At 38.0% G+C, this 20,181-nt stretch overlaps 1 protein-coding gene across 1 annotated transcript in view; it reads right to left on the reverse strand.

The window, feature by feature from the left end:
* Nucleotides 1-857: 857 nt before the first annotated feature.
* The window catches only part of LOC119074360 (mucin-5AC), a 114,907-nt gene continuing 95,583 nt past the window's right edge, over nt 858-20,181 (reverse strand). Inside the window, exons 4-5 of the mRNA XM_037180462.1 lie at nt 4,973-5,251; nt 858-4,748 (exon numbers count right to left, since the gene is read on the reverse strand). Coding sequence (XP_037036357.1) covers nt 885-4,748; nt 4,973-5,251 — 4,143 coding nt within the window. The 3' untranslated portion in view covers nt 858-884. The remainder of the gene's footprint in view (nt 4,749-4,972; nt 5,252-20,181) is intronic.

Here is a 20,181-nt window from a genome sequence, read left to right on the forward strand (position 1 = left end):
ATGATGCGTCGAAAAGGACTGACTTGATACGGAGAATGATGGAACCAAGGTTGTATATGAAGAGGTTACGCTGATTCACTGGGGTCGTATCGCAAAAAGAACAAAACATGGCGGCTATCGGTAACTGAAACCGCTTTTCAAGACAAATTTTCAATTGAACTGAAATTGTGCTACAATTTTGTACGAAAATTACAGCAAATTTCAGTAGATTTTTGCGATAACGGCCCCAGTGATCGGCATAACCTCCTCATATGAACCCTTGGATGAGACACATTTTTTTTTACTCTGCATTGGGATTGTTTCGAGTGCAGCGAATAATAATCTGCCGCGCTAAACCACAACAAGATTTTATGCGAGCTTTCCAGAGCTTTGATTCCACAAGCACGTTACGTTGAATCTAAAAGAAGCTTTAAGCTCTTTAATGCTGGATACCTTGTTAAGTATTAACACGGCAGTTTGTGCAGTAAGGATGATATTTGAATAGAAATGACGTAATGTGTGGGGTTAAAGATTCAAAAGAGGAGATTGACTAACTACTGAGTGCATTCGTCTTACCAGTTCTGCTGATGTGTTGCTAAAATTCAACGGAATCGTGGTATTGTCAAAAAAAAAACTGTGAAATTGGGAACGATATGACCAAAATATTGGCCATAAATTGAGGAATGCTGCGAAACAGCCTCCACTTCTTCGAATCACATAATTGCATCGACCAATAAATCAATCGTTCGCAGTCGAACATTCCAAAATTTACGAAAATTTTGCTGCAGTTTTCTTTTACCGTTTCTGGATAATTGACTAAACGCCTGTCGCACCTTCACATTTTTATCAAATTTTTTTTTTTTATTTATTTTCTAAACTTTCCATCTAACGTTTCTCCCGAAAATCTATCGACCGAATCGGCCAGCCAACGAGTACAACGATCGTAACAGATCCAACGCTCTTGTATCGGAATGCTTATGCGTTCGACTTGCATTCGGATCGATGGTTTGACTTGATTGTCCAAGTAAGTCGTCTAAGTCTTTTGCTATTCGTCGGGATTGCGATGAACGGGATCGGTTGACTGTTGGCTTGTTGGTTGTGCTTGGACGAATTGTTGTTGTTGTAGTTGTCGTAGTTGACGGAGTTAACGTAGTCGTTTCGTCGACTGCTGTGTAAGTGGTTTGATCTGTCGGATCATGGCTGTTGAGTCCATCTGACGTTGTTGTTGTGTAGCTATCGTCGGTTCGGAAATAGATTCCATATCCTTCGTTCGCTCGATTGGCTGATATTGTCGAAATGTCGTCGACGATTGGATTGGACGTTGTTCGTGATGACTCACCGTTTGTGGTACTTTCGAACAAATATTGAGGTGCTGTTGTTGTGGAGAATGATTGGAACAACGGCCGTCGGAATGTCGTTATTGGCGTTTCCGTTGATGTGGCTTCCGTAACTGAGTTACCTTCAAAACGGGCTATGCTCTTTCCGCGACGGTTCGGTCTGGCATTGATGACTTGAATGTCGCTGTCATCGTCAATTTTACCATCCATACCAATCAGAGCATTTAGCAGTGCTGTTCGGGACTCCTCTACGGTCGTATTGTAATCGTCGTCACACGTTTGAATCAACAGTAAAATCAACTTCCGGACGGTCTTGTTCTTGTTGGCCTTTTTCATTACGTTCAACAGATGTGTGGCGGAGGTGTCGTTCAAATTGCCAAACATTTCGTTGGCTTTCTTTTGCATTACTTCCATATATTCGGCAGGCTGCTTATCGCGAGCAGTGGTTGGGAATGGAGATGAGGACAGAAATTTACCCTCTCGAGCATCGCTATTCCGATTGAACAGTGCTTGTGCGTCAGGTAGATTAGTTGCTGTTACTGGCGGCAATGATGTTGTTGTTGTGGGCGCGTATGGTGTTGTCTGTGTGCTGCGTGGCAGATAAGTGTTCGCACTGGGTGTTATGTCTTTCAATTTCGAATCCATCAAGCCGTCGTTTATCGTCAGCGGGTCCAGAAAGACTGTATACGCCAACGTTGACCATGGATTGGGACTGAATTTTCCCGTGTCAGGAATGGTAGTCTTCGATTGCAGAGCAGGAGATTCGGTCGATGTGCGGTAGTCATGCGTGATGAAATGTCCACTTAGCGTCGTAGTTGTGGTAGGATATTCCGTAGTGGTCGCTCTTGTTCGGTCACCGAATCGAGGCGAAGCGGTTGCTGAAAATGATCTTCCTTTCTGTTCGTTCAACAGTTCATTACCGCTGGCCACTAACGACTGAGACTGTGCTCTTTGCAAATCATTTTCGTCTATCGTCGGATGAAGTGCGTCTTTTGCTGGCAGAGAAAATCCCTTTTTAACAGCACTTGGAGGCAGTAGCTCGAACGACAAACTTGCGGGATAGTCGGTTGTGGTCTGAGTCGAATAATCTTCCGTTATTTCTTCGCCCCATTTCAGTGGAACAGCTTGAATGTCCGACAATGCAGTTGGATACGTATCGTTGATAAGTGAACTGTTATGGCTAACGTCATGACCGTACGGTTTCAGTAGCGAACGACTCTCAAGAGGTTCCTTTGCAGGGAAGTAGCTGGACTCCTCTACGGACTGTTTTGACGATTCTCTACTGTCGTCCTGGAAATATGGGAAGGCAGTTGACATTATCAGGCCGCCGTTAATCTCTAAAGCGAATGGATTGTTTGCATCTGTTGTTGTTTGCACTTCTTCTAATCGCTTCGGTTCTCGTGACTCTGGAGACCTTACTAACTGTTCGGTTAAGAATCTTGAAGCTGGTACTCGATCGGCTGTGTTCAGAGATTCTTGAATTAAATTGGAGAGAACAGTAGATGATTCGTCAGTTTCAGTCACAGTTGTTGTTGTTGTGGATGGGAAGTCCGTCGTTGTGGGATTGGTGGTTGATGGTGTAGTGCTGGGATAATTGAGCTCCTTTTTCGCAGTAGAAAGGGTCACATCGGAGAAATCTAGTACTTCAAAGTCCTCCGTTGTCGACGTGAAAGTAGTTGTTGCAGTCGCAGATGTAGTGGCAACGGTTGGTAAATATGTTGGACCCGTACCTTTGTTAAAATCTTCTGTTCTTCCGATTCTATTCGATAAAATGTCGTTGCTTGCGATGGGCGGCTCGGTAGGTCGAATCTCCGATAAAACTCTGCGGAATGTCGACGGATCGTGCAAGTAAGCGGATAGTGCATGTGTGAAGACTTTCGCCAATTCTCTGATTTGAGGAGAACCGGCCGCTGCCAACACAGGATTATTAGAAAATTCCGTTTCAAGGTCATTATCCGATGAAGTGAATCGTGTATCGTCACTGCTATCCATTCGACTGGATAATTCACTATGGCTGGCACCAAGCTCTTCGTTTTCGATGCCGAAAAGTTTCTCATACTTTTCTATCGTCTCGTTGCTCACGTGGGCTGAATTGATTTTCGTGACATTTCCGATTTGAACATCGACATTGTCAAAGTCACCTCTCAGCGGAACCGAGGTTGTGGTTTGATTTTCTGGATTCGTCATGAGATTGTCAACGGCTGTGGCAAAGTACAAAGCCAGAGAGTGAAGAGTGTCTGGCCCGGAAGAGGGTGGTATAATCAAACCAGGACGTGCGCTTAGGACTGGCCTCTCTGATTCGATAGTGGGACGAGGATTATCTAAATGCAATTCGTGTATTGTGCGGATCATTTCCATGGCATGCTCTGATACTGACGGTGTGCTGGTTGTAGTCGCTGACGCTGTTGTGGTCTGTGGATCAATGTTTGTTTGGGCAGTTGGTGCTCGATAGATCAACGATGGTATTGACGGTACGGTCGGTGTATAGAATGGCGTTGTACGAGATGTTTCTAATCGTCTGGCAGTTGTGTATGTACTTGGATGTCGACTGATCACCGACGAAATTGTGGGTTTGACATCATCTGGCACCAGAGAGTTCGAAGTGGGAGACGAATGGATATTCTGTTTTCGTTCTTGACGACTGGACGGGCCCTGATTTTGATAGCTTATGGAGCCTCTGCGACTACTTGTAGCAGACGAAATCGTTACCTTCGTCGTATTAGAAGTTGAATTCACCAATTCTTGCCGAACGGTTGCCGTTTCTAAGCGACGCGAATTTCGATCGGGCTGGTTGTAAACGTAGCCTGTGAATGTAGTGTTGGTGTCGATGGAAGGATTCTGTGAAGTTTCCGTTTTCGTTAAGTTCGCCGATTGTGTTTTCAAGTCGACGGATTGCTTGGGGGGCTCGTAGTGGTAACCATTGAAATTGTTCTGGCGATCGACCACAAAGGAAGCTGACTCGGCTACCTCCTGTGACTCTAAGAAATCTTCGGACAGTTCCTTAGCGTTTCGGTGAGAGATTCGGTTAACATTTCGGCTGCTTGGGCGTGATCTGCTGTTCGCTTTACGCACATCACTGGATATGTCCTCGAAGTCAAAGTTCTCACCGGATATGTTGAGATTGTCGAATGTCTCCTCGTTTCGCGACTTCAACTTCTTTTGCTGATTTCTCCGAGCGTCATCCTTTCCCGATCGATCATTATCTTCGATGCTTTCGCGAGATTCGGATAAGTTTTCGCTGGACAAATCCGGAATGCGATTGGGCCGTTTCTGAGCTCTAGATAGCACTTCCGAGCTTTCAGCATAATGGCCCGGTGAAGCAGCACAATTGACTTTGAACCACCAATCGCATATCAGGTCAGTTTGTTGGAAAATCGTTCCATTTGGACAAAGAAATGAGATCTTTTTACCAGCTTCACAGATGTGAAAGACCTAAAAATAAACGAAATTGTAACATTGTAACGATTCAAATGGTGCATTAGCTGCCGTGTGAAGCCACAATCGTCGAATCGCATATGTGTGATAGCTTTGGAGAGCTTTGAGCTTTTAAAGAAGGGATCAAACAGCGTCCACCAATGCCTTCTAATACATTTACTCCAACGTTTGTAACGCGTCGAGTTCGACTCCCTGGCTTCAAATGACAGCCCTACACATACCTGACAGTCAGTTTCCAGGTCAGCAAAGTATCCGTTTCCGAATTTTCGACAATTGAAAGTGGTTTGTGGTATTCCCGATAGAATGGGAAAATCGATTCCCGGCCGACCAACAACGCCCTGATACACTTCGTAGTCGGTGTCGTCGAACGCGCTGGTTCTGCGTTTCGATAAGTTATGCTTTTTGCCAATTTCTTCAGACGTCAGCTCTTCTTCGATGTGAACGGCGTACTGTGCAGCACCTGCTCGTTCTGCCAATGATTTCGCGGACGTTCGAATAATCTAAAAAAAACGATTTTAAAGATTAGAGTTAATGTTTACATTGCTTAACTGGGAGAAGGGCGAGATGAGGTCGAAGATGAGATTAATCAACGCACTTCAAGGTAAAGTGATCACAGTCGACAGCTGTCAAATATTTTGTATTTTGAATGAAATTATTTTTTTCAGTGCTTTACAGTTGTGGGACACACTGTCAAGTTTTAGTACCCTCCACTTTTGCTTGAAGTGCGTTGGATAAATTAAAAAAAAATATTAAATCTAAATATTTAGTGAAGGGACCAAAAGGTGGGGCCCAGTATTATAAAGAGACTATTTACAGAGATTTCTACAAAATCCTTTGTCAGACAACAGGAAATCCTTAGAAAATCCTTTTAAAACTAGAAAAGAATAAAATCAATGTAAATCCTTGGAAAACATAGTTAAGAAAATCCCCAGAAAATCATTGCCTGCTATGCAGGCCCTACATATTCTACCCACACATAGTTATAATATCCGAGGAGTTGCGGGAATTATTAATAATTTTCACAGTGGCTCGTCATTAACGATTGGTATGTACAATCTCATCTTTCAAAAAAAACATAGCTAACGCCGACCCGTACGAAACACCTATTCGTATCAAAAGCCTTTAATGTGAAACTCTTCATTTCTCTTACTTCATTTTCTTCTCTGCTGAAAAACTATTCTCCCTTTAAAATCACTTACATTATCCACTCTTTGCCTTGTTATCATATACAATTAAATTGCCGGAGGCAATTCCTATTTAAACAGCTATATACCGCTATATTTACCTATATTTCACTATAAATAAACATTTCACAGATAAATATATGCTATTATATAGCTCTATGTGCCTGTATATAGCTCAATATAGCTGTACATAGGTATATATAGATGTCCATATATGGAATCCCTGAAAACCCTCACACTTAACACATTATTTCCATGTTAACAGAAACTTTTAATAAAATCCAATATGGCCGCCGGCAGCCATTTTGTTAGGAAACCGAAAATAGTACCGACGCTTTACATTCGTTAATACCTTTCAAACAAAAAAAAATCATGAAATTCGGTCGAAATTTACTCGAGATATTGACAAAATACTCCACGTTCACTGTACGGCCGAGTAGCCAGATAAGAGCTCACTCCAAGAGACCTAGCTCACGCTCCGGAGAACATAATTTCATAAACTTTTTTTCCCTGATTGGTACGGTCAATACCTATCTAATAAAGCTAAAACGAACGAAATATGTTCAAATTTGGTCGACCTACAAGCAAAAACTGCTTGCCGCCCTGTGCCTGTTTCACACCAAGGGGTCTAACTCACGAGTCGGTCATCCGATTTCCAAAAACTTTTTTTTTGTCGATCGGTATTGTAAATATCTTTCATTCGATGTATCATTTACGAGTATAGCGTTTAAATGTCCGGAGATATCTTCGAAAAACCGTAAAGCACTTATTGGGCCCCAGCTCAGGAGGGGTCGATCCAAAATCACTCATCTTCGAACTTAGCCTGTCTTTTGACATTACCAAACGGGGAAAAAAAGAATTTTCAAAATCGGATGCGTTTTACTCAAGTTATCATGCAGACAGACAGACGGACGGACGGACAGACGGAGATTTTTTTTCTTGCTGATTTGGCATCTCTGGACAACCACAATAGGTTTCCCCTTACTCAGGGAGTCCAATTCGACGTGTTACAAACGTAATTCAGTTCTTTTGTAAGTGGATAACAGGACTTGCGTCACACCTCCACTGTAAGTGGTTTTGGGCGATATCAGCTCTATATAACTTTCTCTTTCATCTCAACCTTTCAGCTTTCATTTGACGAAAATCGAAAACTTTACTAAATTCAAAAATTTGACGAAAATTGAAAATTTGACGAAAATTGAAAATTTGAGGAAATTTGAAAATTTGTCAAAATTCAAAAATTTAACGCACTTAAAACGCTCATATCTTTCAAATAAGCGAAAACCATGAAACACGTGTCGACTCGCACTTAAAACGCTCATAGCTCCCAAATGGTAGATTTTTGGTGAAAACACTGAAACACGTGTCGACTGAAATCTAAAACTCTATAAATTTGTCTTTTAAACGAACTTTCTATCTGGGAGATGCGGGAAATCAGAAACAAAACTACATTTTTTATTTACATCTTTAAAAAAAAATTCTATTTAAAATCGCTTGATAAGATTTTAGTGTAGACAATTGAGTCGTACAACTTTACTATTGCATAGAAAAATAGGTCAGCATCCTCTTAAATTTTTTGTGTAACAGTAACTTATTAACCGTACGAAGAAACACCTTTGGATTTTTGGCTAAAACATGAAGAATCGATTTTTTTAACTGTGAAAATTCTATGTCTCCAGTTTCGTGGCTGATCACAATGTGAATGTGAGATACTCTCAGAGTTCTACAACAACCAAATACAAAGTATACAGTAGAAGGTTCCAAAAATAACCAAATAAAATTGTACCAAGTCATACAAATCGAAACACTCCGATCCGAAACATGTTTCGAAGACTCTGCAGAATTCTGTGAATCTTGGAGACAGTGATACCGTACATCAAATGCAATGGAAGCGAAGGGAAAATGAATTTTGCCTGGTTTATGGTCCTCATAGACAGAGGACCTCGGCATTGCACGATATTTGTTTCTAAATTTGGTCACCCATGTCAAAAATGGTCTAAAATATCAGTCGATACTGTCCAGAATCTGGAAATAATCTGCAATTCTTGAAAAATTGGTCACTTACATCAAACGCAATGGAGGCGAAACGAAATTTAATTTTGTCTGGTTTATGGCATACATAGACAGAGGACCTGGGCATTGCACGATATTTATTCCAAAACAAGGTCACCCAAGGTCACTGTCTCCAAGATTCACAGAATTCTGCAGAGTCTTCGAAACATGTTTCGGATCGGAGTGTTTCGATTTGTATGACTTGGTACAATTTTATTTGGTTATTTTTGGAACCTTCTACTGTATACTTTGTATTTGGTTGTTGTAGAACTCTGAGAGTATCTCACATTCACATTGTGATCAGCCACGAAACTGGAGACATAGAATTTTCACAGTTAAAAAAATCGATTCTTCATGTTTTAGCCAAAAATCCAAAGGTGTTTCTTCGTACGGTTAATAAGTTACTGTTACACAAAAAATTTAAGAGGATGCTGACCTATTTTTCTATGCAATAGTAAAGTTGTACGACTCAATTGTCTACACTAAAATCTTATCAAGCGATTTTAAATAGAATTTTTTTTTAAAGATGTAAATAAAAAATGTAGTTTTGTTTCTGATTTCCCGCATCTCCCTGCCACATTTTCTGAGTTATGGGTCCTATAGCTCAAGCGTAACACGCTCATAGCTCTGAAATTATAAGCTTTTATGAAAATTCCTTCAAGTGAGTTTCTTAGAATTACGTCCTTAACATACCCTGCAAATTTCAGCCAAATCCACCGGTAAATTCAAAAGTTTCGTTGTAACAAAGTGACAAAGTGACAAAGGTTGGTAAAATTCATCTATTATGGAAATCAATTTCTTCATACAAATTTTCAAGTTTTGAAATTTAATATCTCGGCCAAATCTTAACCTCATAAGGCGTGTGATAGCTCGTGGAACTCGTATAGACGCCCAGATTACGAATAAAATAATTTGGGGTAGTAGGAGCAAAGGGCGAAAAGTCAAAAAAGTTGTGTTTATATATGTTCCTCAGTCCTACGAAAAAAAAAATTTTGTCACATTTTTCAGTGTGAACGGACTTGCGTCACGGCCCTTCACTAACGTAGGGCCATGATAGGTCTCTCATTCCATCGCAGGGGCGGATCCAGCTTTTGGTCTGACTCGGGCGGTTAGAAGACAATAAATTTTTGCCCGGGCGATTTTCGTTTTGAAAAAAAATTTACATAAAAAAATCATCTTCTGACCCCCGGCGACCGCCTCGACCGCACATAGGTGGATCCGCGCCTGTTCCATCGCCACATTTCTTGGATGGAAATACTTTTTATGAGTGACACAACAAAATTACCAATCAAATGTGGAAAAATGAAAAAATTTGATTCACATTTGTTTCACAGATGTGCTCATAAAAAGTATTTCCATCGAAGAAATGTGGCAAATGTGCCATGTGTAGGCCATGAACAGTCAAAAGTGCGAATTTAACACGTTCATACTATCCTTTCATATTCATATTGTCCATATTTAACAGAACAGTCTTCGCAAGTTCAATTTTCATTTTTTTTCAAATGTGAGATTGTACCAACCGTTAATGACGAGCCACTGTGAAAATTATGAACGATTCCCGCAACTCCCCAGAAACCCTTTTATTCGAGCCCTTATTGTAGCCTTGGAGAAAATTAACTCTGAACAGAAGCTGATGTTGTTTATGCTCTTTTTTCGAAAAGAAAAAAAAATGCCCGGAAATTACCCAATATCTCTGTACATGAGTAGAATGTTTTAAGTACAGTGCACGTTGCAAAGACTGTGTTACTCATAATTTTCTAATTAAAAAAAGTCTTTACAACCTCGCAGTAGTCAACAAGCGAAATAAAACGAAACGAAAACTCAATTTATTCAGAAAAACAAACGAAAAATTATTCAAATTCAATTATGAGGCGTTCGAAATGCAATGAAATGTACAATTATATTTTACTGTTTGCAATGATTTGTGATGTTTTCCATCGATTTTTTTTGTTTTTTGTTTCGTTCGCTCATTCTTCTCCTATTTGGTGGTAAAAGGTATACCAGACATTATTGGTAGGTACTCGAATCCGTCGATGGGTAATATCAACAATAAAAAGTCTTAGGTCAAGACGTTGCATGGTTTATAATTGATAGCTTTGACTTTTCGAAATTAATAAGTTTGGTGAAACGTGAAACAAAGTAATGAAATGGGCGCTCTGCATAATGTCTTTTCGGATAGAAATTGGATTCGGATTATTGTTACAACATTTTTATTCCGCTGGATTTTGTTATTCTTTTTCGAATAAATTGGATGAGAGTCGTAGGTTATTTTGGTTCAGTTCTCGATAATAGAAAGATCGTGATATGTATATACGTACGCGATCATCCAGTGCATCACTGTGGATATTTCTCAGTTAGACGAAGTTTTATGGAATATAATGACGAACGATTTGACATCGTAAATCAAATATATTTTCCATAAAAACATCCATTATTACGATGATGGAAATATTTGTAATTTTTTCTTCTCTTCAATTGATTTTCGCAACAATATTGACAAGACTGGTAGACTCCTACTTGAACCTCCGATATGCATTTCATTTTTTTTTTTGCAATCATTGAAATAACTGCAATCGTATACTAGCCTCTGAGCCGCTGAGTATATGGGAGCTGCGGGAATGGACCAAGAACACCACTTTTTCGACAATTCTTTTATAATAATTTCGTAAATTCTTATAATTGTTTAAACTTGAAGTATACTGGAGAATCATCAGCGGAGCTGAACGTGAAAGGTATTTCATTTGTATTGTGGTGCTCCTCTTTCATCAAAAAGATTGTGTGCTATTCAAAGACTATTCTTATACCATAGCTATATTTGAATGTCTTCGGTAGGCTTTCACTGACTTAACAGTTACGCTTAGAGCTCTTAAAGCTCTAACTTCCCTTCAAGCTTTATCCACTTCAACATTATTTTCCTGATGAGGTATTTCTAACGACCTCTCATTCACAATAATTTTTGACATTGTTGGCGCTTTTTTGCAAGCATTTTTTTTCAGACAGAATTTACCGAATTAAAATAAATCGAGAAAATATTTTTTAAAAAATGGTCGAAAAGTAGGTTTGCTCGGTCCATTCCCGCAGCATACTCTCTTATTTACAATTTTTTTCTGTGGAAAATCATGGAAAATTTATGAAAATGTTGATTTGCTTTTTCCAGCGTCTGTTGACATCTTTCTACATTTTGGTTTAAGTAGTACCTTTCGGCTATCAAGCAAAAGTTTACTTACACCACTGACCTCTTTACTTGATAACAATAAAAATTGGAAGGAGATTTTTCCTTATTTGACAGTATACGGCATTAGTACTGTTCTAGGAAGAGTTTTTCCCTGAATATTTAATGGCCGATAAATATAGTTATTTGAACCAATTTTTAAAATCTTTGTTAAAATCGACGAAAAATGCAATATACCCGCCATTTCGAAGGGTGGCGCCATCTTTCTTGTGATAAAAAAGACATGAATTAATTTGTAAACATTTATGAAACTCCACAATTGGTGTATAATTACCGAAGTTGCAGCCAAAGTTTTACTGTTTTAAGTCGACCAATCACTGCGCTATCTTTTTGTCTTGTAATTGGGACATATTTTTTGCAGATCAGGGGTATAGTTCAAAGAAAATTTTGAAATTCGGTTTACTTAGATCGGATTAAAATTTGACTTTTCAATCAATTTACCGTTCCAGTTCGTTACTTATTCGGAGATTCCTTGTTTCATCTTGTCTCAGACTGTAAGCTTATAGAACTTACAAACCTCTTGACCATGACTCGTGTGACGATATGACCTTTATCCATAAAGAATGTTCGCAATGCAGTGTTGCTGTGCAAGACAGTGTCAGCCGGAAAATCAAGTTCGAGTTTTCCAGGTGCGGAACGTTTTTCCGATACTCAACACAATCTAGAAAAAGTTCGTAGAAGAAACTTTATGAAAATTTTCACGTTCCGAGTCGCGCAAGACAATTTTCATTTTCATATAATTCGCTAAAAATACACAGCTGATTGACATTTATGTATGACGTTTATAGAGTCAGCTGTTCATATTTACTGAATTACATGTAAATGAAAATTGTCTCGCGCGAATCGGAACGTGAAAATTTTGATAAAGTTTCTTCCACAAACTTTTTCTAGATCGTGTTGAGTATCGGAAAAACTCGAACTCGAACTTGATTTTCCGGCTGACACTGTCTTGCACAGGTCTTACATCATTAACGTTTCCATAAAGGATCATTCATAAATTATGTAACGTTTTTCAGTGCTGTCATCAAAACTAAATCTTAAATAACTCGAGAAAAACTCGCACTGCGAAGCTAAGGCTATATTTCCCAATATACTTCCTAAAAGGAACGTAGAATACAGCTTTAACTTCTCAGAGAGCGCGTATTTCTCGAGTTATTCAGGATTTAATTTTGATGACAGCACTGAAAATGCTTAACGTAACTTATGAATGATACCTAAATATGAATTTATGTCATGAATTTACGTGATTTCGAACCTATGACCGACCACCGACCCTCCAAAATACACTTCCTAAATAGGGGGTAGAACACAAATTTAACTTAGGCCAGCAGGTCAAGTTTCATGCTATATTTCTAGGACAATTTTTTAGCCCCGTACGAAGTACAAAGAGGCTTTATAGGATTACGATGCCGTGTGTAATTGATGGAATTCGAAGCAGACGGTAAGGGCAAAGTGTTTGCCTATGTTCATAGATGACGAATCTGCAATAAAAATTTTGTCTGTCCGTCTGTCCGTCTGTCACGTTGATATCTTGAGTAAATCAAATCCGATTTCAAAAATTTTTTTTTCCCTGAAAGATAGTCGAAATAGTGAGGCTAAGTTCGAAGATGGGCATATTCGGGTCGGCCCTTCGTGAGTTAGGGCCACATAAGTGATTTAAGGTCTTTTGGTGATATTTATGGCAAAATAAACGATGGAAATGTAAATGACACGGCAAATGATAGGTAATGTTGATACCGATCCAGGAAAAAAAAGTTTATTAAAATCGGTTGAATGGCTCGTGAGTTAGGGCCCTAGAAGTGAAAGGCTACTAGGGCCCTATGTGTATTTTACATATAACTCGAGCAAATTTCATTCGTTTTTCGTAATTTTTGTTTCATTTGGAAGGTAATCAAAGGCCGAATAGAATGTTGTTGAAAAAAAATTAAATTTGGGTCCTTGGACTAAGGCCACTACTAGGGCCCTATGTGTATTTTACATAGAACTCAAGTAAATTTCATTCGTTTTTCGTAATTTTTGTTTCATTTGGAAGGTAATCAAAGGCCGAATAGAATGTAGTTGAAAAAAAATTTTAAATTTGGGTCCTCGGACTGAGGCCATTCAAAAAAATAAAATTGTAGGGCGATTTGAAATTTTTGTTTCATTTGAAAGGAACGTCGTACGGGGCTTCGTAATTGCGCTATGCGCAATTTGTAAGATGCATACATTACATAATAATTTTACTTTAACTACATTAACCGGCGCAATAGGCTTACGGTCAAAGTAGGGTGACAGACGCACTAGGGTCACGTACGCAATAGATATACGGGTTTGTACGGGGCTCAGTCGCAGCAAACGCTCCGACTGTTCTGATGGCTCGTTTTTATATAATTTTAATTGGTTACTCCTTTAAAGTGTCTCACAGTGGAGAACCGCAATGCGATTTGTTATACTAATTTCATGATGTAGAAATGTTTGAATAAACTAAACTAAACTAAACTAAACTTTTGAAGATGCGTTTTTCTTGAGTTACTACTCTGTCTGCAACACTGAACTCGTGTGTTATGTCTTTAAGCTATCCAAAAGTCATCTCCTTCAAGACTTTAAGAACTTTCGAACATGTCAGAAGTTACTCTTAATACCCCTCAACGTACTCAATGAAGAAAGAAAAAATCGGTTGCGTAATTCAAATGCATGAACCTCTTCGCATACGAAACCATATTGTGATCGAACATTTGATATAAGGTCAAACGTAATGAAATTTACTGATGTGAAGAGTTAAATTTTCTCCGGAAGCTATAATAATGCCAATCTGTGCATACGTACATCCAACAACCAACATGTCTATTTGCATTTTTGCGCATAGGTTACAGCATACGAAAAAAAAAAATCTTTTTATGATCCATCATTTAACCGACTATCATAAACCGGTAACCAGTTGTGGCTCGAAGAAAACGATGTTCAAAGATCCATAATAAAGAAAATGATCGTACATCATCCCAGCAACAAATAATCAGTGCTACAAATAGCGTATTTTATTCGTGGCTTTTGCATTGAGACTTCTTTTGATTTGCATTTACAAATTTGAAGCATCTGAGATGACTTCCTAGTGGAAGCAACCTATTGTATGAGATAATTATATGTATACGTTTGAACTTTCGCATTCGTATGATGTATACAGCATCACCGGCGCTGCAATGGTATTACGCGCTGTTGAATTTTGTGCCACTCTGTCTGCAAAACGAATTGTATTGCAACGGCGACCGATATCATAATTATTAGTATGCGAATCATTCACACACATTCAGGATCACACGGACGCCATTATGATTTCGGATAAATGTTTTACCTCAACATCTGCCACTTGTGACGCAAATTTCTTGTTGTAAAATTTTCTTTCACAAATTTTTTGAGTCAATTTTTTGTTGATAAAACTTTTGCGTACGACGCACAATGCGTCACCCTCAGCGATATCAGTTATTTTGTAAGTAAGATAAAGGACTTGCGTCACATTTACCCTTTAAGGGTTTTTTGACTGATATCACCACTTTTGTTAGTATGTCATTTCGACAACATCAAAAAACCTTATGGAAATTAAAAAATGCTAGAGAAATCAGTCTGAATCTCAAAATCTAGAAACCAATCTTGGTACACCTCACTTATATTGAAAATAACCCAAATCCATCGAAAAATCCGATGGAAGTTAGGTAGTGCCATAGGAATCATCTGTCATCCCAAAATTTAGGAACCGACCTAGTAGAAGTTAATACCTAATGATCCCAACAATTCCCAACAAGAAATACATCCCAAAACAACACACACCATTCACCACATTACCATCAATATCATGCAACAAAATATACAACTCACACACACACACACACGCACACATACAAATTGGCTTTTATATGGCATTTGTATGGAGACTTTGGGGAGCCATTCTTATTTTTGGGCCATTATTATCCTATAACCAAAATTTCAGGAAAACCTATAGAAACGTTTAGGAGTTGCTGGATCCACTTTTCCATAGGAACTAAGTAACTAACTAACTAACGTAGGCGATTTCAGTTATCTGAAAAAACGAAATTTTGCTTATTTTCATACAAACATCAACATTTCGAAGTTCAATATCTCGGCCAATTTTGAAGCTGCAGTCACGTGTGATAGCTCGTTGAACTCCTAGATTCCAGATATCCTAGTTTGGGTCGTTGGAGTTAAGGGGGAGAAGTCAAAAAGTTACTCCGCCGTCCTCAAATTTTTTTTGTCAAAAACCGTTATGTAATGAGGACAGCTCGACCATCATTTGTTTTCTAAAAAAAAATCTTGAATGAGAATGGGGTATTAGGGTGGTCCAAAATACACTTTGTTTGGTTTCTTTGGCTCTAGCGAATGTGAAAGACACTATGGTGTTTGTGGTATCATTTGATAGCTCTTGAAATATAGAATTTATTGTATACAAGACCGTCGCTCAGGGTTTGTTGAAAGTGTACTGATGTTCACCAAATATTTTTTGAAAAATCTAATTTTTTTCTTACGAATTTCGATGGGAAAAAGTTGGAGCTAAAGACAGCCTCAATTTCAGTTACATCCACAACTCCCTCACTCTCCAAATTTTTTGGCACAAAGTTTCATCTAAAAAATCGGTTTCTTTGAGCCAATGTCACTCGAGAGTACGATATCGACAAGTGCGTTTATCGTGTTTAGAGCGTACATTGGACTCTACTGCATCAATAGATACCATTTTAGAAGTGATAAACCGATTAAAGTTCAATTTAGCGCTGCCTTTGTGAGTCCTGATTTTTTAACCATTTTTCTTTTTCTAGTCTGCTCTGACCCAACAAGTGGACTTTCTTCATTTTTTTATGCCAGTCGTCGCTTCTTGTCAAAGGAATCGCTCGAAGAACCTAAAAAAGTGAGCTCAAAAATGTATCATACAAATTTGGACCACCCTAATGAAGAATGCAAAAAGTCTGAGTCCGGCATTTAACTAACATTTTGTAGCCGTTTAGCCGTGATTATATCCTATCCTATCAGCGTGTATTGACTATGGAAACGTTTCTGGTTATAGCCATCCATGATGCCCATCTACAACGCATTAATGAAACTATCAGAACCAGACAATAAACTGAATTAAACCGAAAAACGAGTGAAGAAAAATCATGAAATGAATATGCATGCATTCCTAATCCATGAGTGCTAATGCAATAATTACAACCTTTCGTTGTAAGTAAACCAACTGAAAAGATAAATGGCAAAATGTAGCGGCTAATAAATGAAAACATGCGTCATGATTTACTCGTATACAGCTATAAATGTGATACGTTTTTTAGATAATAAATTGTGCGTTTTATAACGATTTAATTTTCTGTTTTTTTTTTTCCATCAGGCAGCGTTAAAACGTTCGAAATTATAAATTTCTGTGCGATCACACCATCTTGATCTTTCTAAAAAAAAGAGTTCACCAGTGTTCGTCTAAGATAATGCAGATAATTCGTATCTGAATTATATCTGAATTGAACTCTCAAACGTACTTTATGTAATCGCTTTTTTTTGAATGTGAGTACTGATGCCTTGTTGTACACGAATAATTCCCTTGACTGCTAAGTCAAGGGTCTTACGTCAGAAAGTACATCTTGCGTTCATTACGTTAACTATGATGGATTCTGTGAAATATTCGCGAAAAACGAAGAAAAAACAAAAATGAGTGGAACGCTTGATGCCACGATTACTTGAGTAATTCTAAACTGATTTTCAAAAAATTGGTTTCAATGGATGAGGAATAAAATTTCTGAGGTCAAGTTCGTAGAATCTATGACGTAGATGGGCCTAATCGACCTAATGATCTCGAAGGACAGTGGGTTTGTTCTAGTTCGGAACATATTTCAGATTTTTTAGAGTTTTGAAATTCATCAATGGTCCCAGTCGATAAAGTGTTTGCAGGTTATGATATTTTGACGCAAAATTTGAAAACGCACTAGCGAATTCAAATCATGCGCCAAAAAATATTGACTGGTAATCACTGAATTGATCAAGAGCTTCGATGACCTTTTGAAACTCTGATAAAACTTCTCAAATTACGTTTTCCTAAATTTATTAGGTCTGGTTCACAGATGAACAAAATCGATCTAATGTTCTTGGAAGAATTTTTCCCTGAATATTTAATGGCCGATTCTGAACCGATTTTTAAAACCTTCGACCTTCGTCCTAGTCGACGAAGAATTATCGAAGTTACAGCCAAAGTTTTACTGTTTTAAGACGACCAATCACTGCGCCATGTTTTTTCTTGTAGTTGGGACATATTTTTTGCGGATCACGTCAAAAAAAATTAGATATTCTGTTTACTTAAATCGGATTAAAAATGCATTTTATCTGCGATTACAACGCCATCTGTCACTGAACTTGAAACCATACTCCATTGTACAACATTCAATCATAAAATACAACAACCCGATCGCGAAAAGCACGACTGAGACCTTCTAACCTTTGTATTCGATGTTAATGTTTCTCTTTGCAGTCGTTTTAAGCTCATTCACGCCGTAAGTGTGCCTAAAATTTGAATTTTAAGTGAACGATTTGATGAAAAAGTGAACCGAAAAATACATTTCAACGCTTCGTTGTATGAAAATGACGCTACGTTGGAAAGACCTCCGTACTTTCCATTTTGAATTTCGACCGCACTTACGGCGTGAATTGCAGGGAGTTTAGGCTTGATTGATAAATTCATCAGTCAAGGGACCTGACCCATCCATAATGTGGGACCTAATGTATGTGTGCAACAAGTACACCATATACCATGGCTATGTTGAATTATTTATTCAATTCAATGTGTGAACACGGTATTATATCCAACTATTATAATGATCAATGGCCGTAATTGTGTCTTGCTCTAAGCACAACATTTATTAAAAAGAAATTATTTATTCGAGACTTTTTCTAAGTAGCGAGCGAAAAAAAAATTGTTTCGCATGGATCCATGACTTTGTTACATCTTCATTATTTGATTGGGCTAGACAATTAGACGTACATACTAACTGCATTGTATAATACAAGAGAATTGATTTAAAATTCTAATTTTCTAAAGCCTTTCAACTTTAACCACCTATACAACAGGCAAGAGTAGCCAACTTTGATAGGTTTGACAGAAGGCAACTTAAGCTCAACTTTCAGATTTACGAAAAATTTAAGGAAAAATGTACAAAAATCTGAAAAATTCTTCAAAGAATTTCCGAAATTGCTCTGTGAAAAATACCGCCTTTCGATCCCAACTGTCACAAATGATGACAGTTTTGCTATAAAGCAATCACTCATATATCTCATACAAATATTCAAATCCCTAACACATATGAGGAGAGATATGCATGAACCGAAAAATTTTTATTTGGGAAATGTCTTTTTGTGACAGTTAGTGCATAACTCTCCTCATATGTCGATTCATCTGTTATCGCTATAACGACGACAAAAATAATGACAAGCTCAGGGTAAAATGGTCTTTTATATAGTAAAATTCATGTTAAAAAAATTGAAGTACCAGATTTGAAATCAACAGATCAAAAATACTTGATCGATGAAAGTAGTAGACCAGATAGTAATACTGGTCATATGCTTGCCGTTTGCAACAGGTTAAAGTCCTTCCCTTTGAAGAACCTTGAAGATGTATGCTGTCGCTGACAAAAAAACCTTGGAAATGGCTAGCAAATCTGTGGATAAAAATGCCTTATTCCTCACATCTCATCACATTAGTAACTACATGATAAAGTGTGTAAATAACCAGAAATAATTGGAATTCTCAAGCCCAACATATCCATAATTAGTACTGAGCAATGGCAGCAGTTACGTGCATTGTAATGCAATTGCAAAGTGTTGAATTATTTATTTTTTCTCAATTCTTTCGACAGCAATATCAAATGCGATTTTCCCATCGTAAATTATCAAACAGAAAATGAGCAGCCAAAACAAAAGCAAAGAAATATACACCCAGCGTCAACAACCTATTTTTTTTGCATGTTAATTTGGAAATATTGTTGCAGTTATTGCGATTGATATTCAACAGTTGTTTGGCTGTGTGTTTCTTACTAATTAAAATCGATGGCTTGCAGTCAATGCCATCTATAAAGGGCATATACAGGATTTCTACATTTAAATGAGTTTGCAATCCACCACTTGCTAATTTTTCAAAATCTTTGACATTAGAACAAAAGAAAAATTTCGCATATGTCACTCTCCCGTCGCTGTGTGAATGTATTGTAATACGTGGCAAGTTTACATTTGGCTGAAACTTTCTTCGGGTGGATGTCATTCATGCCGTAAAAAAAAGCCATAGTGTGAGAGTGTGTGAGAGAGATTAGTTCTTTCGTCCGATCATCAATTAACCGAAGTATTAACGTAACAAATATTCAATTTAAAGGCTTTCGTGAGAAGAATTCCAAATGAAACGCGTTGCTTCATCAGCCTCCGAATGTTCATGCTATAGGAGCAGTTCTGTGGGCAGGGAGAATGGGCATGGTGCTCAAAAATGTTGAGCCTTGCGTTCACATTTTTTTGAATGTATGTCTGTCTCTTGTACCCCACTAACCCAAATTCAAAATTTCGCAAAAGCGGTGCGCCGATACGAAATTATTTTCTACAATAGTAACATCTTCCTGCTTTTGTGCGAACAATGTCATCAATTAAATAAAATCTTAATGATTCATAATATTACCACAACCGCAAACATTGCATACACACACGTCCACTGGGCCTATCTGATAATGACGGTTAATGATGAATGACCGACAAAATACGAAGTCATTGCGATGTGGTCATGTGAGGTAACAACGTCCCATTCATAATTATTATTAATACGTTTTTGCGTGAACAACGATGTTGTTTTTTGAGATTAAATTTCTCCCGAACAACGTCAATGTTAGATAAGTTCTGCTCGCACAGTCTCTGAATAATCGCAATATTGTTACGACCACATCATTAACTGAATGTTTTTCTATTT

The sequence above is a fragment of the Bradysia coprophila genome, unplaced genomic scaffold, assembly GCF_014529535.1.
Source record: "Bradysia coprophila strain Holo2 unplaced genomic scaffold, BU_Bcop_v1 contig_151, whole genome shotgun sequence".
In the NCBI taxonomy this organism is placed as follows: domain Eukaryota; kingdom Metazoa; phylum Arthropoda; class Insecta; order Diptera; family Sciaridae; genus Bradysia; species Bradysia coprophila.